Raw genomic sequence first — 24,585 nt, 5'->3', positions numbered from 1 at the left:
AAAGAGGGGAGGGGAGATTGGACGAAAATGAAGCATCCCTCCCAAGAGGTCACGCCAGGGCTGTGAGACACAGATTAAGAGAAGGAATTAGGTGGAGGTTGAAGGAGTATTGTATGTCTCTGGGACCTAAGGAAGTTGTGTGATTGATGAGATGTGGAAAGGTTTCACGCTCCTCCCGCCAACCCCACTGCCCTATCTACTATCAACCTAGAATAACATTTCCCTGAAAACCCACCAATGAGCCCTTGGGCTCGAGGGGGCCGTGTCTTCTGGGTTTTCAATTCTCTCTGCCCCCAGTGGGCAGCTGTCGGGCAGGCCAGCCACCCCCAGGGGAGAAGGGTGGGGTCTGGTGCACCTCACACACTCCTCCTTTCTGTGGGTCCCCACCGATCACAATCCCCAACCAAGTTGGCAAGGAAAGGATGGCAGCAAAGTTTCCTGCTGGAAATAGGAAAGAGAGCAGGAGTCCCTGGCTCCAACCAGGTGGACACGGCGAGCGGCGAAGGTGGGGGGGACCTCGACGGGCCAGTGGGCGATGGGCCAGTCCCCAGAACGCCTGTCTTCCGTGGGGCTGGAACAGCCTCATTGTGGGCCAGCGCATTTTATTACCAAATAGAGTAGAAAGGAGTGGAGTCCCTGAGAACCCTCCAACCCCACAGACACCTTCCCCTCCCGTGATGGGGCCCCAAAAAATCCTTCCCCAGAAGAGGGGATGGATGGGGCTGACGAGCTGAGCTGTTTATGGACACATTCTGCTTCTTTGCTGTTTTTCCTCCTTTCCAGCGCCTGCCCCGCCAGCCTGCGCATTTTTGTGTCTTTTCTCACTGCCTGGTCCCCTTGTCTTTAAAAGGCTAAATGCTCCGAACTAAATTTGGTCATGTAGCTCTCCAAGATTGCCTGGAATGTCCTCAGGTTTCAAACGGCCCTGACAGGGCGGGAGTCCCGCCTGCGGCCTTGGATGATTGGGCCGGCCTCCCGGCTCCGGCATCCTTCGGCTCTTATTGGCCGGAGGTTGCCCCAATCGCGACTTTTCCTTATAACCATTATCCCGGGTGCCTGGAGAAAGGCTGCTTCGATCTAACAGTCCAGCACCTGCAGGGTGGAGAAGAGGTGCCACTACCATCGCTGGCTCTCTGGGCTGGGAGGGTGTTTGCAAGTCCTTGGTTTGCACCTACCCGCCGAGTCCTCTTCACCAGGCTCCCCCCGACTCCTGCTGAAACACCTCCTGGCCCCCGGGGCCAAACGGTCCAAGGTCTCCAAGATGTCCAAGGTAGCCAAGTACCGGCGGCAGGTGAGCGAAGATCCGGACATCGACAACTTGTTGTCCACCCTGTCGCCGGAGGAGATGGAGGAGCTGGAGAAGGAGCTGGATGTGGTGGAACCGGACAGGAGCGTCCCGGTGGGACTCCGGCAGAGGAATCAGACCGACAAGCAGTCCACCGGCTTGTACAACCGAGAGGCCATGCTCAACTTCTGCGAGAAAGAGACCAAGAAACTGATTCAGCGGGAGATGTCCGTGGATGTAAGTGGAAGAGGCCGTTCCCGGCGTCGGGAGCAGGCTGGTGGCTTCGGGGTCCCCGGCTTTTCTCCCAAGGGGGTTCTTGGGCTGGACCGGGGCTGACGGGGTCCCTGAGAAACCACAGAAGAAAAGTCCCAGGAAGGAGCCAACCCTTACATTGCCCCCTTCCTAGGCTGGCCCTTAGTCAGATGCATCCTTGCCTCTCCCAGCTGTCTCCCACGCATAAGGGGTGAGATTTTGAGGTGTGTGAGGTAGGGGGGTCGGTCCTGCCAGGATCCAGTAAGGAAATTGCAAGTCATCTGAAGTCCCCAGCGGGACATATGAGCTTCGCTCCCCCAAAAGCTCGCCCTTCTGCAGGTTCCCTGTGAGCAAGCCAAGGGATCCCAGGGACTGGCAGATGCAGCTGGGTCTGCCCGCTCCTGACTTGGGGAACCGGGGAGCTGGTGCCTCACGCTGCCCCCACCGTGTCTGCGGCCTGCCCAGCCTTGGGGCCAACTCCCTGGCCTTTCAGGAGGAAGTTCATGTGGTCCTGGCTGGTGGGTTCTCCAGCCCAGAAGTAACGGGAGGCCGTGGCAGTGGGTGGTGGTTCGGGCGGATTCTGAGCTTCGTTGGGTTCAGCTCCACCCCCTGAGGCCAGGCTGGTAATGTAGCTTCCCTCCCACTCTTCCCAGAGGAAGAGGAGGACGACGCTCTGGACTTGTTTCTCCCTGCAGGGCAGCTTTCCTCCCATTTGCCAAGTGTGGGAGAGGAGGGCCTCGGGCCCCCGGCTTGAACTTCGTCGGCTCTGCCATTCTGCTGGGAGGAGGGAGGGACGTTCTTCATGGCATCGTGCCCCTCTGAAACTCACATTCGCTCATGAGTTCTCAGTGTGGCTCAGGGGGAGGCAGCTTTTTTCAGCCTTAATACGACCAGACAGCCCAAAGCCACGATTGACGTAGAGTAGATGACTTTGTCCAGGCCGCTCCAGACTCAGACGCTAAGGTTTTGGGGTGGGTGCAGGGGCAGCCGTTCTGTCCGTCATCCACCAGGTAGAGGGCTCGCCACTGGATAACCTCATCCTTGTCATCCTTTATTCATCCCTGCTCTCCGGCAGAGGTCTCCCTGGCCCGCCCTCTCCACTTTCCAGCTGGGGAAACTGAGGCCCCTGTTGTACAATGCCTCGTCACCGCTTCCAGAACGGAATCTAGCAGTCCCGGTCCTGGGGTCACGAGAAAGATGGGACGGGGCGGATTGGCACCCTGACATTCCTGGCCGGCTTTTGGGAGGGGCACTGCTGTGGGGCCCTGCGGGGAGCAGGGATTGGCTGCAAGAGAGGGCCCAGGAGGTGTGGGATCTGGGGCAGCTATGCCTCTCTCTACCCATGCTGGGCAGGTCAAGTGCTCCGGGCAGAGAGAAGGGAGACGGGGATCCAGTGGGGAACACTGTTGAGGAAGCAATGCCACCATCTCCATCGCTGCCGCCTCCACTATCACCACTGGGGATGTCCCTCGGGGCTGACCTACCTGCTGGAACTTGTCACTGCTCTCGGCTGTCCAGAGAGAGGCAGGGGGATCTCGAGAATCTGCCCAGGGCCATGGCCAAACAGCAGTCCCATGATGCCAAGGCCACAGCGAAGGACCCAAACACTGTCCCCTCTCCTCTCCTCTCTTCCCCGGGGAGGGTCGGCTCAGGAGACAACAGGTTAGAACTGAGCTTACTTAGCCTTGAATTTGGGGGAACCTACAAGCACCTCTTCCTTCCAAGACCCCCTCTTTCCCAGCTGCCCTTCGCGGCAGCCGACAAAGTGGGGGTGAGAGTAGAGCAGACAGGCAGTGATTGCTGCCTGACCCATTGGAGAGAGCCTGGGGAGAAGTCACCAAATTCCTCACTAAATAATGATAATAATAATAATGATATTTGTTAAGTGCTAACTATGTGCCAAGCACTGTTCTAAGCATTGGGATAGATACAAGGTTATCAGATTGTCCCACGTGGGGCTCACAGTCTTAATCCACATTTTACAAAAGAGGTAACTGAGGCACAGAGAAGTTAAGTGACTTTCATTCATTCAATAGTATTCATTCAATAGTATTTATTGAGCGCTTACTATGTGCAGAGCACTGTGCTAAGCGCTTGGAATGAACAAGTCGGCAACAGATAGAGACAGTCCCTGCCGTTTGACGGGCTTACGGTCTAATCGGGGGAGACGGACGGACGAGAACGATGGCAATAAATAGAGTCAAGGGGAAGAACATCTCATAAATACAATGGCAACTAAATAGAATCGAGGCGATGTACATTTCATTAACAAAATAAATAGGGTAATGAAAATATATACAGTTGAGCAGACGAGTACAGTGCTGAGGGGATGGGAAGGAGAGGGGGAGGAGCGGAGGGAAATGGGGAAAAAAGAGGGTTAAGCTGCGGAGAGGTGAAGGGGGGGTGGTAGAGGGAGTAGAGGGAGAAGGGGAGCTCAGTCTGGGAAGGCCTCTTGGAGGAGGTGAGTTTTAAGTAGGGTTTTGAAGAGGGAAAGAGAATCAGTTTGGCGGAGGTGAGGAGGGAGGGCATTCCAGGACCGCAGGAGGACGCGGCCCAGGGGTCGACGGCGGGATAGGCGAGACCGAGGGACGGTGAGGAGGTAGGCGGCGGGGGAGCGGAGCGTGCGGGGTGGGCGGTAGAAAGAGAGAAGGGAGGAGAGGTAGGAAGGGGCAAGGTGATGGAGAGCCTCGAAGCCTAGAGTGAGGAGTTTTTGTTTGGAGCGGAGGTTGATAGGCAGCCACTGGAGGTGTTTAAGAAGAGGAGTGACGTGCCCAGATCGTTTCTGCAGGAAGATGAGCCGGGCAGCGGAGTGAAGAATAGACTGGAGCGGGGCGAGAGAGGAGGAAGGGAGATCAGAGAGAAGGAAGGGAGATCAGAGAGAAAATAATGTTGGTATTTGTTAAGCGCTTACTATGTGCAGAGCACTGTTCTAAGCGCTGGGGGAGATACAGGGTCATCAGGGTGTCCCACATGAGGCTCACAGTCTTCATCCCCATTTTGCAGATGAGGGAACTGAGGGCCAGAGAAGTGAAGTGACTTGCCCAAAGTCACACAGCTGACAAGCGGCGAAGCCGGGATAAGAACCCACGACCTCTGACTCCCAAGCCCGGGGTCTTTCCACTAAGCCACATTGCTTCTCGGTGGTGCCTGTGTCCAGCACCTCACTGGGAGACTTCCTAGCTGGGTTCTAAGGGACCAGGGGCTGAAAGGCATCTATTCAATCAATCCATCATCAACTAATCAGTAGTATTAATTGAGCATCAACTATTGATGGATGGTTTGATTGAATAAATAGTATTTATTGAGCATCAACAGCAATCAGAACACTGTATGAAGCACCTGGGAGACTGTGGTAAAATTATCCTACCCTCACAGTGTTTATAATCTCTCAGGGAAGATAGACACTAAAATGAATTGCAGGTAGGAGGAAGGCGCAGAGTAGGAGGATATGGGTATGAGTGCTATTGGGGTACGGCATGTTTACCCAAGTATGATGAGGCCGTGTTGAAGTGGTAGACTTTGAGGGAGGAATAGGAAAGGAATAGGGAAGACCGCTTGGAGGAGATGTCATTTTAGTTGTGCTTTGAAGATGAGGAGAGCGGTGGTCTGCCAGATGGAAAGTGGGGAGGGTAGTTCCACGCACGAGGAGAGGTGTGAGCAAGTGGTCAGAGTGGAAGAGGTAAGAGTGAGACACATTGAGAAGTGTGGCTTGAAAGAGATGAAGAGTGTGAGCTGGGGTGGAGTGGAAAGAGACAATGGATAAGTAGAGGCTGGAATGACGGGGAGTGCTGACCTAGTGCCAGCTCTATTTTTTTTCAAGGTATTCATTAAGTGTTTACTATGTGCCAGGCACTGTACTAAGCTTTGTGGTAGATACAAGCTAATCAGGTTGGTCGCAGTCTCTATCCCACATAGGGCTCACAATCTTAATCCCCATTTTACAGATGAGGTAACTGAGGCCCAGAAAATCTAAGCTACTTGCCCAAGGTCACACAGCAGAGCTCTGGGAGGGAGGGAGGGCGGGCAGGGCTCTTCTCTCCTTGCATGACCCACTGGGGAGTTTGATTTACAATCCTAGGCAGCCCCACCCACGTATACGAGGGGCATCTTAGTCCCCGTCCGAGTCCCGCCGCGATTCTCACGGGCCCAGGGAGAGCCAACTGGGAGATTTGGGCAGTCTTCTGCCACACTGGCCTCTGCTCCTGTTTGAGCCTCTCCTTTCTCCAGGTTGGCAACCAAGCATCACTCCAGGCTCCAGGAGGAAGGGATTAGCTCCTAACATTGCCAGGCCAGGTCCCGCCGAGAGTTTTGCCGCAGTGTTGACACCCCTACTTCGTACCACATGAATCTCACTTTCATCCCTGGGAGCCCCGACCGATAGATTGCCAAGCCAGTCTGTCCACTCCGGCCCCACTGCTCTTCATATGTAACAATCACTCTCCCCACTTTCAAAACCTTATTAAACAATAATGATAATTATAGTATTTGTTAAGCATTTACAATGTGCCAGGCACTGTACTAAGCACTAGGGTGGATACAAGCTAATCAGGTTAGACGTAGTCCCTGAGATTGTGAGCCCCAAGTGGGACAGGGACTGTACCCACCCCAATTTGCTTGTATCCACCCCAGTGCTTAGTACAGTGCCTGGTATATAGTAAGCACTTAACAAATACCATAATTGCTATTATTATCATTATGGAGCTCACGGTCTTAATCCCCACTTTACCGATGAGGTAACTAAGGCACAGAGAAGTGAAGTGATTTGCCCAAGACCACATGGAAGATAAGTGGAGGAGGCAGGATTGGAACCTCTGACCTTTTGACTTCCAGGCCCATGCTCTATCCATTACATCTCCTCCAACAGGCCTTCCCTGACTAAGCCCTCATTTCTTCTTCTCTCACTCTCTTCTGCATCTCCCTTGTCCTCCCTTTATTCACTTCTCCCTCAGCAGCACAGTACTTATGTACATATCCATAATTTATTTATTTTAATGTCTGTCTCCCTCTCCTGACTGTAAGTTCATTGTGGGCAGACAAAGTGTCTCTACCAACTCTATTATACTCTACTCTCGTAAGTACTTAGTAACAATGTTCTGCACACAGTACTCAGTGAGTACAACTGATTGGTTGATTGATTGCTCCTGCTGGGGCTGTGGCAGAGGGCCTCAGGACCACCCCCAGAATCCAGGGAGGATGTTGGCTGGCCGGTTGCTTTGGGGAGAACTTCCAAAACCTAGGGCCTCAGCTGTCAATAGCTTGGGCTCCCAGACAGTCAGAAGACACACAATAGGGAGCAGGACCCACGGTCTGCAGCCTTGTTCCCAATCCCAGATTTTTAATTTCTCTGTGCTTCATCTGATCTGTAAAATGGGAATTCAATAACTGTTTTCCCTCCTCCTGAGACTGTGAGCCTCATTTCAGGCAAGGACTGAATCTGAACTGATTTTTTTGGACCGACACCAGGTTTAGTATAGTGCTCGGCAAATTCATTCCACCGCCCCAAAGGAGTGTTTTCCCAATGAATCGAGCTGAGGTGCCCCAAGAAGCTTGGCTTCCAGCCTCATTGGACTAGTAATGAAGATAGGGAAGCAACGGCCACTGAATAGCAGGAGAGAGTCGTTCAAGTTCCACTGGTTTTTTTTTCAAAGTGATGTCCAGTCCACTGACCCGGGGACTCAGGGACAATCAAGCTGGAGATGATATTTCCAGCAACAGCCCTGGGTTCCACCTTGCAGTGTTGCCACCCGGGCCAGGGGGCCTTACCTCCAGGCCCCTCTTCTTGGGCAGGGCCACCCCGTAGGACGCCCATGCTGGCCACACCGGTCTCTGCGGGCACCATCCTAATTGGCTCTGGCATGGTGGCTGCCGGCCCTCCTTTGGACCCCCACCTGTCCTCTGAGATGAGCCGGGGTCAGCAGGATCACATCCACAGGCACCACCCTTTTGCTTAAGGAGATTAGGCTCCGAAGGCTAAATCTCAAAATAGCCCTGGGGGCTGAGGTGAAGAGGGCAGGGGAGGTGAAGTGCCGCCCCTGTGGGCTGCTGTTGTGAGCTGCTGCTGCTGCTGGTGGTTGTTGCAGGATGCTGTTGCTGGCTGCAGTTGTAGACTGCTGTCTCAGGCTACGGCTGCTGTTGCAGGTTGTTGTTGCAGTCTGCTGTGGGCTTCTACTGTGGGCTGCCGCTGTGGGCCACTGGAGGCCAAAGGAACCACAGGCTCTGAGATGAGCTGAAAGTCAGGTCTGGCTTCTGCCATTCCGCTGCCACTAGCATTACACATGATGTCACTGTGACATCACTATATCAGCCCACGGGCGTTCACTGCAGAGCAGAATGACGTCAAATGGAAGTCCGCCCAGACTCCTGCCTGGAGCGTTTCTCTCTGGGAGACCCCTGAGGGCCCCCTGGGTCCACAGCCATGGCACTCTACTTGTTCCCTGTTCCCACTGGAGCCACTCCCAAACCCAGTAGGGCCGGTAGTTTGGGGGGGGGGCAGGAAGCGGCACTCTGGGAGCATTAGTGCAGGGCCAAGTGTAGCACAGCGCTTTGCACACAGTAAGTCCTCAATAAATACCACTCATTGACTGATTGATTGATTGATTCTGACCACCCAATGCTCCCCCTGTGTACCCACTGACCAGTGCTTGTCCCATCATCAAAGCCCTATTAAAATAACATCACCTCCAGGAAAACTTCCCTGACTGAACACTCATCTCCTCATCTTTTTCTTTCTCCCTTCTGCATCACCTATGTCCTTTGGGTCTGAATCCCTAGGCACTTTGATACTCACCCTATCCCCAGCTCCACATTACTTTTGTAACAATCAATCGTATTTAATCAATCATACTTATTGAATGCTTACTGTGTGCCGAATACTGTATTAAGCACTTGGGAGAGTACAATAGAACAGAGTTGGTAGACGTGTTCCGGCCCACAGGGAGCTTACAGTCTAGAGGAGGAGCTGTATATGTCCCTATTCTCTGCCACTTCCCCTATCTCTAATGTATTTTAAAGTCTGCTTCCTCTGCTAGATTGTTAGCTCCTACAGGACAAGGATCATGTCTACCAATCCTATTGTATTCTCCCAAATACTCAGTTCAGAGCTCTGTACACTGTAAGTACTTGACGAATACCACTGATTGATTGATTGGTCCCTTGGACTCCAGTGCTCCTTCAGGCAGCACCCTCACTGGAAGTGCACCGGGGGTGGAACAGGGACAGGTCCAGGGCAGGGGAATTGGTGATGGCAGGGACCACAGCTGGAGGAGCAGTGGGAGTAAATGCCCCAAGGAGAAAGCACTGGGTACAACACAAGTCCGCCAACATCATGAGCTTATCAAGGCCCCTCCTCTCTCTGAGCTATGCATCCCGAGATCCTGGCAGATCTTGCCTGCCCCACTGGACAGAAACAGATCCACAGTACTCGATAGAAACAGAATTCTAGAGCTGGAAGGACGCTCAAGAGGTCATCTGGTCCAGCCCCCTGCATCTGAGCATATCTAGCCCTACACCAACAAGGACAGATGGGGGTCCAGTGTCTTAGAGACATCAGGATGCCTAGACTATAAGCTTGCTCAGCTTAGGGAGCCCTCAGGGAGGCCTGCCTTAAGTCAGGGCCACATAAGTCTCCTGCAATTCCAACCAAGCCCTTCTGGGGAAAGAAAACCTCTCTGAAGGGGCAGGACTGTCATCCACCTCGGCCATAGAATCACCTCCCTACACCTCATTCTTCCTTCCTTGCAGGTCAGATTTGATTTCCCAGCTGTCTGCCACTGTCTCCCACCCAATCCTCCCCGGTTCTGGCCTCATTATCTCCCCACAACCCACCAACTCTGGACTATTTGCACTGTCCCCTCAAGCCAGCTCTCTCCTCACTCCCCTCTCTTTCCCTGCCACTCCCAGCACGTATTCCACATTCACCAGAGCTTATAATGCTCCTCTGCCCCTCCCCGTAGTCAGGCCACAGGGGAGCCCCGAGATGCTCTCCGCCTCCTCGGGGAGCACCTCAAATTGAAACAGGGGTGAGAGGCTCCCTGACAGAAGAGAAACAGCAGCAGGGACAGCCTATCATGTGAGCATGGGGCTGGGTAGTCTAGGGAGGGGGAGGACCAGGAAGGGGCTGATGTCCACAGGCTAACAAGCCAGTTAGCTGCCATTTTGGAACTTCTCAGCCCTGAATGGAAACTCTCAGGTCAGGTCTCTATCTGGGATGAGTAAGTCTGGGAGTTCAGCTTGAAAAGTTGTGGGGACCTCACCTAATAACAATAATAATAATAACTGGAATACCAGGTACCGGGGTAGATACAGTACAATCTGTCATGGGCCCTGTCCCACAGGGGGCTCAAATTCTAAGAGAGAGGGAGAACAGGAACTGAATCCCCCATTTTAAGATGAGGTAACTTAGCCACAGAGCAGCTAGGTGGCTTGCCCAAGGTCGCAGAGCAGGCAAGTGGCGGAACTGTGGCTAGAACCCAGATCCTCTGACTTCCAGATCCTTGCCCTTTCCACTAGGCCTGCTGCGTTAGTCAGCTGGTCAGTTAATCATATTTACTGAGTACTTGCTTTTGCAGAGCACTGTACTAAGCACTCGGGAGAGTACAATATAACAATATAATAGACACATTACCTGCCCACAGCGAGTTTACAGGCTAGAGGGATTTCTCAGCTGGGTGGCAGGGATGGGGAAAATGCTCAGACTCTCCCTGCAGGATGGACAACATTGACATGCCACCCCAGGGTGATAGAGTGGGTGAGAGAGATGAAACCCTGTTGAAGGAGTGGCGTATGTGGCCCACGCCACCGTCACATGTCCCAGTGTAGATGGCCATGATCCCCTCCCTCCACCCCGGCAGGGGGAGGGAGGCCGTTAGTCCCGGATGACGGAACTGCAGTCAAAGCTGCCATCAGTGCTTTCTTCCCCTCTCTTATTGCCTCCTCCATCATCACCCAAAAAAGATGGGTCCAAGTAGCCACACAGCAGGAAAGCATTCCATAGGCGTGTGTCATTTTGCCTGGGGTTCATTCCATTTTGGGCTCTTTCTCCCCCAGATGTCAGTAAATATTAAACAGTTTCTTTAATAAGCAAACAACGAAACTACATCAAGAGCAACAGCAGTCCCGCAGTCCCGTTGACCTTTTTCTGAAAAAATCTCCGAATAAGTTCTACCCCTGCCCATCCCTGTCCCTCAGGCTAGTCCCCCAGATGAATTTTCTGCATTTGCTCTGGACTGAAGTTGCAGCAGGGGAGATTTAAGTTAGAATTACAGAAGATTTTCCTGAGAGTAAGGACTGCGAATCCCTGGAGAAGGCCACTGCAGGAGGTAGTGACGTCTTCATATCTTCCAGAATTGGATAGACGCCCCCAAGGCTTGGGGATGTAAGCTCACTGAGGGCAGGGACTGTGTCTTTTCCTCCCGTTGAATGTGTCCAAGTGCTCAGTACTGGGCTCTGTACCCTGTAGGTATTCAGTAAATGTGGTTGATTGGAAGCAGCGTGGCTCAGTGGAAAGAGCACGGGATTGGGAGTCAGAGGTCATGGGTTCGAATCCCAGCTCTGCCACTTGTCAGGTGTGTGACTGTGGGCAAGTCACTTAACTTCTCTGGGCTTCAGTTCCCTCATCTGTAAAATGGGGATTAAGACTGTGAGCCTCACGTGGGACAACCTGATTACCCTGTATCTACTCCAGCGCTTAGAACAGTGCTCTGCACACAGTAAGCGCTTAACAAATACCAACATCATCATCATCATGAGGAGGCTGATGAGAGGTCTGCAGGCAGGGGGCTGGCCATGATGACCTTCAGAGGGCTCTTCCAGTCCTCTGACTGCTGCCCAGGAGGGAGCTGTTTCCCTCTGGGACAGAGATGTACTGCATCTGCTTTTCAGATTTCTACAGGGTAGGCTTGGTTCCTCTCCCCCACCCACAGTTTGATCCTGACCCACCCAGTTCAACACAGCCCCCAGATTGGGGCTCCAGTCCAGATACAATCCCTCCAGTAAATCAATCAGTCAGTCAGTAGGTAATATTTGTTGAGTGTCTGCTTAGCAAAGAAAAACAATAGCTGTGAAAAGACTCTATAGAGGAAAAAAGTAAAGTGATGACGGAAAGGAAAGAAGGAATGAGCATGGGAGAAGGGAAGAAAGCAGGGAGTTCACTGGAGGAGGAAGTCATCTTACCAAATTATTTTACTCCCTGCGACCTGAGGTGCCTTATTCCCACCGTCTGAGTTCCTCTTAGCTCCCTGGGCATATACTTAAGGGGTGACCCGCAGGCCTGGGGGCAGGGCATATGGAAGGGGGATCGACCTCAATCTTCAGAAGCTGATTCCTTCCCAGGTGAAATCTGAAGAAGGAACAACTGATTCAGAGATGTTTTGCTTCAGAAGTTCAGCTACAGCTACAGCTACAGCTTCAGCTACAGACAGAGCAAATAACTGGGTTACTAGAAAAGCTGATTGCAAACACCTCAGAATAGAATTGGGCTCCCCCCACCTGCTGCCCCTCCCACATGGGACCGCCTGCTTTGGTTGGGTTCAGCTGGCCATAACCTGTGTTTCCGGACGCAAGCCAGAAACCCTCCCTCAGCTCTTGACCCTCAGCCACCCAGGTCCCCAAGAACGAGCTTTGGAATCTGCTTAGGGGCTGGAACACGGTAGCATCCCAAAATGAATGGGTTAGGGTCTTTGCCAGGGGTGTGGCCAGGGTGCTGGTTGGTGGTGGGGGGGGGTGGGCAATGGCCACAGTCCCTGAGAGTTCAGTTGCAGCCCCCCGCCTCTCAGCAGCTTCCCCCTCCTGCTAAAACCCCCCTGCTAGAGATGCAAGATGGATAAACGAGTGAGTTAGTCATGGTATTTGTTAAGTGCTTACTATGTGCTGACTGTTGTGCTATTGCTGGGGCAGATAGGGGATAATGGGTCCGTGACTATGCCAGGCAGGATGGGTTCTCTTCCCACTGTCCAAAAGTATGAAACAAAATTCTGAATTTGGAGGAAAAGCTCTTTTCGTGAGTTCAAGCACTTGTACTCTCAGTAAATACTATGGCTTTGATGGGGGGTGGAGGAGGGGAGACCCGGGGCCCACGGTGGGCAGCAAGGGCAGATGGTCTCTGCTGGGCCATCCAGTGAGGGCCCAGATGGTTTCTGCAGTCAGGTTTGTTTCTCTGGATCAAGAGGAGAGGCTGCAGTTGGTTTGCAAATAGGTTCCAAGGATCCCAAAGAATCCTGGGCCTCACACAGGAATTGAAAGGTTATTAGGCAGAGAGTAGTGCAGACTGAGTGCCCCTGGGTACTCAGTATCCCCTGGGAATGGGGTGCTTAGCCAGGGTGGGGGTCAAAGGGGCAGGAGGAGGAGAAGACAGCCCCTGCCCTTGGTGGCCCATAATCTAATCAGACAGAGGCAGCACAGTCACAGAGAAGCAGACCTAAATGAGGGGACATAAATACACAGCACAAACAACATAAATGTTTAAATGATACTGTATACACAACTGCTGGAGAGGAGTGACAGGGGGACCATAGTCAAATGGGGTGAATCTGAGGAGGTTTCTGTGGAAGTGGGCTTAGGGCTAGAAGGAGGTGGGTGGGGGGTTCCAGTTTGGCAAAGGTTGTGGAGGCAGTGGGATGGGGGTGGGCATCAAGCAGCATTCAGAACGGTGCCCGCATTGACAGGCCCCATGGCCTGGATGGAATCTTCTGGCTGGACCCCAGAGATCGCTTCCTCCTCAAACTTAAGGGTGGTGGCCGCCATGGGGGGATTGGGAAGGCAAGGCTGCTTTTTCTCCATCTTTTCATCCCCTGAGCCCCCAGTGGGGCCCTGGGCTGAGAAGGAATATTTCCTCCAGGGTGGGCTGGGGAACAGTTTTTCAGTAGTTTCCAGATTCCGACCCCATAATACTTTCCTCTCTCTGTGGTTGGCTTGTTCTGGGGTCACCACAACCGCCACAGCTGCCATCTTGGGGAGGGAGGCAAGCTGTGTGTGTCTCCGGGGCTCTTCTGGGAAGGGGTGGTGGTACAGAGGGGTCTCTGGAAACCACCCAGTCAGGGGAAGGGGCCTTGATCTGGGAGTGAGGTGCTGGGAGCACACAGTTTATAGGGACTTCATGGGCTCATGGAAATAGGACCAAGTCCTTTAAAGAGGTAGTCTGGTTTAATAGAAAGAGCATGGGCCCAGGAGTCAGAGGACCTGGGTTCTAAACACAGTGCTGATACTTGCCTGCTGTGTGACCTTGGGCAAATCACTTAACTTCTCTGTGCCTCAGTTACCTCATCTGTAAATTGTTAATTAAAACCATGAACCCCATGTGGGACAGAGACTAGCTCCAACATGATTATCTTGTACCTACCCCGGTACTTAGTTCAGTGCCTGGAACATAGTAAGTGCTAATAAATACCATAAAAAAAGTCTTGCAGGCTGGATCAGGGTGAGGGAGGGAAGCTGAGGATAAACAGAGCCTGGCAGGGTGATGGGAAGTATGCTTGGTCATGCCCCTTTCTGAACCCTCACAGGGTGGCTGAGGCTAGCCAAGGGGCTGGTCACGTGGTCGAAAAATGGTCCACATGGAAATCCACCCCACCATTCTGTTACCCCAGTAAAATGTTTCTTTGTCTTCTCCATACCCTTGGTTGGCAGGGGGTGGGGATGACGGGAGAGGGATCAGGAGGGGGTAAATGAGTTCCTTCTGCTCTCCCATGATTCCCACCACCCAGGGAGAAACTTACCTAAGGGGCCTGCTGGGCTCCGATTCCACCGGCTCCAATCCTTCTTAAAATCTGGGTTCTTTCGGCGAGAGGTTAGTAGTAATAATAATCGTGATATTTGTTAAGGGCTTACTAAGTGCTAAGCACTGGGTTAGATACACGATAATCAGGTCGGATACAAGGGATCATAGCCACAAGCTTTCTGTGTGACTTTAGGTAAATCACTTCACCTCTCTGTTCCTCAATTTCCTCATATGTAAAATGGGGTTGCAATACCTATTTTTCCCTTGTATTTGGGTTCTGAGCACTGCTTAGTACAGTGCTTGGCACACAGTAAGCCCTTAACAAATATTATTTTATTATTATTATTACTATTATTATTAAAGGAGAACTGGTATGTAATCCCCATTCTATAGTTGAGGAACCTGAGGCCAAGAGAAGTAAAGTGACTTCCCTAAGGTCACCCAACAGGCATGTGGCAGAGAACTCAGGACTCCTAGGACCAGACTATTTCAACTAGGCCAAATGTTTCTCGGGTTCTGTGTTTCACTGAGAAACACAGATTAAACAAAGGCCAGGAGGGTTCTCTGAGGGGCAGGGGACAGTGATTCTTGCCACCAGTACCTCTCCCTGTGAGTGAGCCACAGATGACACCCTATGAAGAGGGTTTGGGGACCCTGCAGGAGGAGAGGAACCAGGACCCAAATCCCCTTCCCCACATCCCTCAGATAGCCAATTCACCCGCAGCGGCACACAGGTCCCCCTTTCCTAGGCAGGCACTGGGCCTTCCTGAGCAGATATTAGTCTTCCTGGGCAGGTGCTGGGCTTTCCTGGGCACGTACTGGCCTTCCTGGGTGAGTGCTGGGACTTTGAGGGTGCACTGACCTTGCTGGATGGATGCTGGGATTTCCTGGGTAGGTACTAGGCCCTCAGGCAACCACCGATCACATTCTCTCCCCACCTTCAAAGCCCTTTTAAAATCACACCTCCCCCAAGAGGCCTTCCCCAACTAAGCCCTCGTTTCTCCCACCCTCCCCCTTATGTGTTGCCTACGCACTTGGATCTTACTTAGCATGTGATATTTGCCCCATCCTCAGCCCCCAGCACTTTTGTCCAGATCCTTAACTTACCTTGTCCTTCTCTCCCTCTTGACTGTAAGTCCTCACTCCCCCCTTCTAGACTGTGAGGTCATTATGGGCAAGGAATGTAACTTTTATTGCTGTAGTGTACTTTCCCAAATGCTTAGTACAGTGCACATCACACATTAAGCACTTTATAAATACAACTGAATGAATGAATGAACTAAGCCTTCATTTCCCCTACTCCCTCTCCCTTCTGCATCACCTTTGCTCTTGAATCTGTATCTTTTAAGCACTTGATATTCACCTTACCCTCAACCCCCTCAGCACTTATGTACATATCCATAATTTACTTTAATATCCATCTCCCTCTCAAGTTCCTTGGGGGAGGGAATGTGTCTAACAACTCCACTGTACTCTCCCAAGCAGTTAGTACAGTACTCTACACATTCAATAAATACCATCAATTGTTGGATTGGGCAATGCTGGGCCTGACCATGCTTTTAAGTTCCTTCCCAGAGGCGGCTAACTCCACGTCTATTTACCCCAGAAGCGAGTGGGTGTGATGGATGACAATCATTTACCGCATGGCGAGCTCTACGCTTTGGGCCAGCCCGTCTGGCCCCTCACTGGACAACCTGCCAGAGAGAGAGAGAAAGAGAGAGACAGAGAAAGAGAGAGAGAGTATATGCCCAGCTGACTGTCAGCTCCTCAAACTCTGCAGTCTCCTCTCTCTGTCTCCCCCTCAGCATCCTGCACAGAGCTGGCATTCAGACAGACATCTGGCTGGCATCCTGACGGACAGACCGATTGACCTATGCCAAGAGAGCTGGGCTAGGAACTTGGGAGCTAAGAGCTCTCCCAGCTTGGCCATGGAGCTGCTGTCTGAAGGCTGCTTGCTCTCTCCGGGTCTGGATCCTGTTTCCCCTAGGGAGAATTCCCCCTGGCTCAGGCAGGCTCCCAGGGCCGATGAAAACAACAGGCACCACCGTGGCAGTCCAACGGCGCTCCGTAAATGGCCGTTGGAGCTCAGCGGTGAGCTGATACAAGAGTCTGGGGGGAAGCCACCATCTGGGGAGGTTATTAGGCAATGGAGCTGGCAAAATGGGCAGCAGGAGGGATGGAGGTTAGGCGAGAGGAAGAACTTACTGGAAGTGAAGAATTCTGGCCCTGTCAGATGTTAGTGGAAGGTCCCCGGTGAGGCAACCATTTTTTTGAGTTGGTTTGGGGGCTCCCCACTGGGGGATTTTGTGTTGAAGCTACAGGGATTTTTACAGTGCTCCTCTCAGGCCCCCCACCTCCCTGCCCCCCAGCCCTCCTCCCAGCTCATGTTAATCTTTGTTCAAGAGATTATTTTGGTGGGGGGAGGGGGAGGAGAAGCTAGCACAAGACTGGAGGGGCACAGGATATAGGTATCACCCAGCAGAGGGGCTAAGAGGAGGAATCCCAGGAAAAAGGAAGAAGCTTCATGAGAGGCAATACTTTGTAATTGTGATCCAGAATGTGACTGCTCCTTCTCTTACTTCAGAAAACCAGATTAACTTCTCCCCCAGGAATCCTTGTGGGGAGAGCTGCAGAGACAGGAGGGAACAGCCGCCGCCACCACCACCCCCTCTGCGACGGCCAGGCCCAGCTAAGCTCTGCTTTTTGTTTATCACATTCTTTAAGGAAATGACTTGGAGAGAAGGGGCGTTGGGGGAGGGAAAGGATGACTTGGCAGGCGATATGTGCTCACCCAGCTCTTCCTCCCTCCCGTGGGGGCCAAGCCTTGCTATTTGTGTTCTCCGCTGCCCGTTCCCTCCACATGGCCCTCCCTTCATCAGTGTTCCGGGCTGTTCCCAGACTCCTCTCTGATTGCGCTCAAGGCTGAGGCCAGGGGGTCTGGTGATAGAATTCATTCATTCATTCATTCAATAGTATTTATTGAGCGCTTACTATGTGCAGAGCACTGTACTAAGCGCTTGGGATGAACAAGTCGGCAACAGATAGAGACGGTCCCTGCCGTTTGACGGGCTTACGGTCTAATCGGGGGAGACGGACAGACGAGAACAATGGCAATAAACAGAGTCAAGGGGAAGAACATCTCGTAAAAACAATGGCAACTAAATAGAATCAAGGCGATGTACAATTCATTAACAAAATAAATAGGGTAACGAAAATATATACAGTTAGCTTCCTCTCTGCCCTCAGGGGTCCCTACCCAAACCGGGTACTACCACTGATTCTCCCATCACTGTAGACAACACCACCACCCTCCTTATCTTTTAGGCCCATAACCTTGGTGTTTTCCTGGACTCATCTCTCTCATTCAATACCCCCATATTCAATCTGTCACCAAATCCTGTCAGTTCAATTTTCACATTGTGAAAATCTGCCCTTTCTCCTCCTTCCAAATTGCTACTTTGTTGATCCAAGCAATTACCGTATCCCACCTTGACTACTGCATCAGCCTCATTGCCTACTTCCCTGCCTCCTGTCCCTCGCCTCTCCAGTTCTTACTTCACTTTGCTATCCGGATGATTTTTCCAAATACACATTCAGTCCACATCTCCTCACTCCTCAAAAACATCCAATAGCTGCCCAACTACCTCCACATCTAACAGAAACTCCTTACTGTCAGATTTAAAGCACTCAACCAGCTCTCCCACTCCTTGTTAATGTCCTACTACAACTCAACCTGCACACTTCACTCCTCTCATGTCAACCTACTCTCTGCTCCTCATTCTCATCTATTCCTCCAAAAGCTTCTTGGCTATATTCTGCCTCTGGCCTGGAACTCCTTCCCCCATTATATCCAATAGACCACCACTCATTCCCCATTCAAAGCCCCATTCAAACCCCTTCTCCTCCAAGAAGTCTTCCCTCATATCTCCTAACCACCCTGCCCTCTGCATCGCCTATAAACTTGGATCTGTACCCCTTAAGCACTTGATATTCATCCCAACCTCAGTCCCACAGTATTTATGTCCATATTCTTACACTCTGCCAATTCCCCTATCTCAAATTTATTTTATTTTCAATCTCCCCCTACAGACTATAAGCTCCTTGTGGGCATGGATCATGTCTATCACCCTCCCAAGTGCCTAGTACAATGCTCTGCACAGAGTAAGCAACCAATATATATTCACTGATTCACTCGTATTTATTGAGCACTTACTGTGTGCAGAGCACTGTACTAAGGGCTTGGAAAGTACAATTTGGCAACAAATAGAGACGATCCCTACCCAACAATGGGCTCACAGTCTAGAACAGGGGAGATAGGCAACAAAACAAAAGAAAACAAATAGACAGGCATCAAAAGTGTCAAAATAAATAAATAGAATTATAGATATATACACATCATTAATAAAATAAGTAGAATAATAAATATGTACAAATATATACAAGTGCTGTGGGGTGGGGGAGGTAGAGCAGAGGGAGGGAATAGGGGAGATAGGGATGGGAGAAGGAGAGGAGGAAAAGGGGGCTCAGCCTGGGACGGACTCCTGGAGGAGGTGAGCTTTCAGTAGGGCTTCGAAGGAGGAAAGTGTTCTAGTTTGGCGGATGTGAGGAGGGAGGGCATTCCAGGCCAGAGGTAGGACGGGGACCAGGGGTCAGTGGTGGGACAGGAGAGAATGAGGCACAATGAGGAGGTTAGCGGCAGAGGAGCGGAGTGTGCGGACTGGGCTGCAGAAGGAGAGAAGGGAGGTAAGGTAGGCGGGGGCAAGGTGATGGAGAGCTTTGAAGCCAATAGTGAGGAGTTTTTGCTTGTTATGAAGTTTGATAGGCAACCACTGGAGATTTTTGAGGAGCAGGGGTGACATGCCCAGAGTGTTTCTGTAGAAAGATAATCTGGGCAGTAGAGTGAAGTGTAGACTGAAGTGGGGAGAGACAGGAGGTTGGGTGATCAGAAAGGAGGCTGATGCAGTAATCCAGTTGGGATATGAATGAGTAATTGTACTCATTGGATGGACGATAGAGATTCTGTAGTAACTGCAGTTTGGATGGGAGAAGGAAAGGCGGATCTTGGCGACTGTTGTGAAGGTGAGGACCGGCAGGTTTTGGTGACTGATGGATATGTGGGGTGAATGAGAGATCAGAGTCAGAAACGGCACCAAGGTTGCGGGCTTGTGAAATGGGAACAATCAATTGACTGATCTGTCTAAGGAGACTGGAAGCCCCAAGAACCCAGAGCATCCAGGGTCTTTGAAAATGTGTAACAGTTGGTTAGACAGTTTGCCAGTTGGGTGGTCAGCTGACAGTTTTTACCCAGTGCTCAATGAAGGCAAAACCTGCTGAAGGGCCTGCTGGGGAAAGAGACTCTTACACTTAGAGGCAAGAGTCCTGGGTTCTATATTCAAAATTCTGCCCCTGGGCTAAGCTGAGCGACCTGGAGCATGTTACTGAAACCTTTTCTGGGCCTCCATTTTCCTCATCTGTAAAATGGAGATGGAATACTTGCTCTCTCTTCTTAGATGGTGAATGACATGTGGGATAGGGATTATACTTGATCTGATTGTCTCATATCTACCCCAGCACTTAGCACAGTGCTTGGCCCATACAAAGTGCTTACTAAATACTGTGACTAACTGTAGACAGAGAAAGGCAAAGAGGAGCTAACAAACTGATGAACGGGTCAGGACAGACCGACACAGAAACAGACAAACACACACATATACATACTGTACAGTTTGCTTTCCGGGAAGGACGGAGGAACAATACAGCTTCCATCCTTAAAGATGGCAGGGGGTGAGCAGGGTGAGGGCAGGTGCTGGAGGGATCACAAGTCTGGGAGGCAGGTGCAGGCATGATGCCAGTCCACTGGATAAGCAGGGTCTTGCAACCACTTTGGTATTTATGCCAAGGGTCCCATACTAAGGAGCCGAAGGGGCTGGTGGTGGCGGCTTCAACCTCGGGGGCATCCCCCAGGACCAGCTTCACAGGGGGCCAAATAGCTACCAGAATCTCCCTGCCTCTTCCAGACCAGGCTCCTTCTGTGCCTGAAGCCCAGGGAGCCACTACGGGCACCAACCACAGGGCACCATCGGGGCACCGCTGCTCTACCTTGTGGTGGTTCTGATAGAAAGTTAGAATTTCCCCCAGCCCCCTCCGTGTTACTGCGCCTCCTCAGCCTCCATCTCCTGAGGGCTATTGCTTGCCTTACCTGCTTTGTCCACCTAGATATTAATACTAACTTTAGCACTTGTTAAACATTAAGTGCCAAGCACTGTTCTAAGCACAGGGGTAGATACAAGTTAATCAGGTTGGACACAGTCCCTGTCCCATGTGAGGCTCCCACTTTCCATCCCCCTTTTACAGATGAGATAACTGGGGCCCAGAGAAAATGAAGCGACTTGCCCGGAGTCACACAGCAGACAAGCGACCAGAGCTGGGATTAGAACCCAGGCCCTTCTGACTCCGACCGCTGACAGGGGAATGGCAAGAGATGACCCCCTTGGCCACTGGCACCATCCTCTCCTGGCCCTCCCGGACTCCCAGCACTGCCGGGCAGCTCTGCCCTTCACACAGCCTTGAAACCGAGCTGGGATCCCCAGAGACTGTCGTTGGCTGGCATAGAAACCGCCGCTCACCCCCTATGCCTCCACCGTCCCCAGGCCCCGGCACTGGCCCAGTTACTGGACCAAGGGAGGGGCCTGAGGATCAGCTTGACAGGGGGAATCTCTTCAGCCCCCTCAGAGGGGCATGTGGGCAGTGGGGAGGAACAGCTTTCAGGCTGGTGGATTCCAGGAGAGGAGGAATGACAGGGATCTTGTGGAAACAAGATGGCCCATATTCCTGCCATATTTTCCCTCGATTCAGGAGGAAGGGGAGTGCGAGTCTGGGAATCCCAATCTCAGGCATAAGGGAAAGCTGGGGCAGGAAGGCTCGTGGGAAGAGAAGACACCTGGTTTCACCATAAAAAAGGGAAAGTAAGGGCCCAGAGCAACCTCCAGGGCAGTGGTCAAGTCCTAGCCACTCTACTGTACTCACCCTAGCATTTACTACAGTGCTCTGCACACAGTACGGAGCTCAAGTAAATACCATTGATCGAGTCCTCAGTCACCACCTGTGGGGACACATGGGGGGATTCCCTCAGTGGGTTGGTCTCCAGAGGCTGGGGATGCAGACCCAGGATGCAACCAAGGGATCCTTTGGTCACTGCCAGGAGAACATCTTGGGGGTCCCCATGAACTAGTCTCTGAACAGTGGGGGAGCCTCCAAAGAGCCAGTGTCTGGGGCATGACCAGTTGTTCTCAGTCACTGCCAGGGGCACATGCTGGGCGAGCCCTCAATAAGCTGGGTGTCCATACCAGCGGGAAGCACAGTTACCATAAGTCTGGTTTTCTCCATCAGTCACCCACCTGACTATGGACTGATGAGTCTGGAGTCCATCCGACAGACCGACGCCCACCCCAAACCCCAGATCCTGCTTCCAGAGGAAGAGTGACGGTGAGGGTGGAGGCCACAGGGATTACTTCACCTTGTCCACCCCGTGACTTCAGACTCACTACGGACTTGGGAGTTAAAGGTCATCGGGGTTCTAATCCCAGCTGCGCCATCTTGTCAGCTGTGTGACTTATGGCCAAGTAACAACTTCTCTGTGCCTCAGTTACCTCATCTGTAAATGGGGCTTAAGACTGTGAGTCTCACCTGGGACAACCCTGATAACTTTATATCTCCTCCCAGTGCTTTAGAACAGAGCTTGGCACTTAGTATGCAACTTAACAAATACCGTTATTATTATCATTATTAAACAGTCTGGGTTTCTCCTTTTCTTAAGGATCCTTGGAGCAGGACATTCTTCAGCCTCTCTCAGAACCCCAACCTAGTAGAAACTGTTATGACCTGGGAGTCAGAGGACCTGGGTTTCTAGTCCCACCTCCACCACTTGTCTGCTGTGTGACCTTGGGCAACTCCACTTCACTTCTCTAGGCCTCAGTTTCCTCAATTGTGAAATAGGGATGAAACACCTGTTCTCTTCTCCTACTTAGACTGTGAACCCCTTCTGGGACAGGACCGCATCCAACCTGATTAACTTGTGATCTACCCCAGTGCTCTAGGACAGTACTTAACACATAGCAAACACTTATGAAATACCATAATTATGATCCCCATTCACTTTCAGGACGTTCTTTAGGAATAACCTCAATTTCCTGATGCTTGCTCCAGCTGTTCATTACTTTCTCTTTTGAGCTTGTTCTCTCAGGTCAAGGAGACCAATCACTCAATTGATGGTATTTATTGAGAGCTCACTGTCTTGCAGAGCACTATACTAAGCATTATGGGAGGAGTACAACACAACAGAGCTGGTAAACATATTCCCTGCTCACGAATGAGGTACAGTCCAGATGGGGAGAGAAAACATTAATATAAATTCAATGAATTAATAAAATTAATAAAAATTATAAATAATCTAAAGATATGTGCCATAGTTTGTATAAATTATAAATAACGTATGGATATGAACTCGATGGCATAAGACAAGACAAGACATAAGTGCTGTGGGGCTGAGGATGGGAATGAATACCAAGTGCCCAAATGAGGACAGATCCAAGTACATAGATGACACAGAAGGGGGAGAGAGTTGGAGAATAATAATGAAATAATAATTGTGATATTTGTCCAACACTTACTATGTGTCAGGCACTGTTTCTAAGTGTGAGGAGAGATGCACAGTATAATTGGGTTTAAACACAATTCCCTATCCCACAAAGCGCTCCCACTGTTAATCCCCATTTTACAGATGAGGGAACTGAGGCACAGAGAAGTTGAGTGGACCTTGCCCAAGGTCACATAGCAGACAAGTGGTGGAGCTGGGATTAGAACCCAGGTCTTTCTGACTCCAAGGCTGGGTGCTCTATCCACTAGGCCATGCTGCTTCCGGAGGGCTAGACCTTTGTAGGAACAGCCCTGGCAGTGGAGAAGAGAATTCCTTCACATCAACAACATCCCACAGGCCCCCTCCCGCACTCCCCCCCACCACCCCCAGTTTCACTGAATGAGGCAGGCACAGGCCGGCATGGGGCAGACCGTGGAAACTAGGAATTTAGGAACAAGCAATACTATAATAATTAATAATAATTATGGCACTTGTTAAGCTTACTATGTGTCAAACACTATTCTAGACTTGTTAAGCTTACTATGTGTCAAACATTATTCTAAGCACTGATGGTAGATACAAGTTAATCAGATTGGACACAGTCCCTGTCCCATATGGACCTCTCTCTTAATCCCCATTTTACAGATGAGGGAACTGAGGCTCAGAGAAGTGAAGTGACTTACCCAAGGTTCCCACAGCAGACATGTGGCAGAGGTGGGATTAGAACCTAGGTCCTTCTGACACCCAAGCCTGTGCTAATCCACTAAGCCATGCTGCTTCTCTAAAAGATCCCTCCCTGCCCCAGGAAGCTTGTATCCTGGGTTTGGACTAGAACTTCCTAGAAATCAGAGAGGAGTCCGAGGAAGGAATCACTAGACATTTTAGGCATAACCACTTAAACTCTCTGTGCCCCAATTTCCTCATTTGTAAAAGGGGATGGAATATCTCTCTCACTTTCTTAGATCACCTTGTGGGGCAGGGAAGATAATAATTATTAAGGCATCTGTAAGCACTTACTAAGCACTTACTAAGCACTGCGGTAACTACAAGATAATCAGATTGGAGACAATCCCTGTTCCTCACGGGGCTCCACTGCCTAGGTAGGAGAGAATAGGATTTAATCCCCATTTTACAGATGACAAAACTGAGGGACAGAGAATAATAATAATAATTATGGTATTTGTAAAGTGAGCCAAGCACTGTTCTAAGCGCGTGGGGTAGATAACGAGGTTAATCACGTTGGACACAGTCCCTGTCCCACATGGGGCTCATTCCCTTAATCGCCATTTTACAGTTGAGGTAACTGAGGTCTAAATGAAGCCCAGAGAAGTGAAGTGATTTGCCCAAGTCACTCAGCGGACATGTGACAGAGTAAGGATTTGAACCCAGATCCTTCCGACTCCCAGGCCCATGCTCTGTCCACTAGGCCACGCTGCTTGGAGATGGGTCTGCTTGCTCTCGTCTATGCGGCTGTCCCTCAAGCAACAGTGAGTTAAACCCTTCGGATTTAAAGCCACATGTGTAAGAAGCCCCTCACACCTCATCGGATTTGTGCTTGGGGAATGGTGAAGGGCCTCTGGTCCCAGTATTAATGGTGCTGCCTGGGCCCACCTGCAGCTGTGGGGGAGTGAGGGCTGGTAGGGGGCCAGTCTGCAAGTGGTCTGTAAGGGTAGCTCACAGGAGAAACTGAGATTCGAGGGA

At 51.3% G+C, this 24,585-nt stretch overlaps 1 protein-coding gene across 1 annotated transcript in view; it reads left to right on the top strand.

The window, feature by feature from the left end:
- The first annotated feature begins 1,101 nt into the window (after positions 1-1,101).
- LMOD1 (leiomodin 1) overlaps positions 1,102-24,585 on the top strand; it is a 32,430-nt gene continuing 8,946 nt past the window's right edge. Inside the window, 1 exon segment of the mRNA XM_007666682.4 lies at positions 1,102-1,522. Within this exon segment, the coding sequence (XP_007664872.2) occupies positions 1,262-1,522 (261 nt within the window). The 5' untranslated portion in view covers positions 1,102-1,261.

Source organism: Ornithorhynchus anatinus, chromosome 7 (genome assembly GCF_004115215.2).
Source record: "Ornithorhynchus anatinus isolate Pmale09 chromosome 7, mOrnAna1.pri.v4, whole genome shotgun sequence".
Lineage (NCBI taxonomy): Eukaryota > Metazoa > Chordata > Mammalia > Monotremata > Ornithorhynchidae > Ornithorhynchus > Ornithorhynchus anatinus.
Note: the sequence above shows the minus strand (reverse complement) of the source record. Positions and strands in the feature narration are given on the sequence as shown.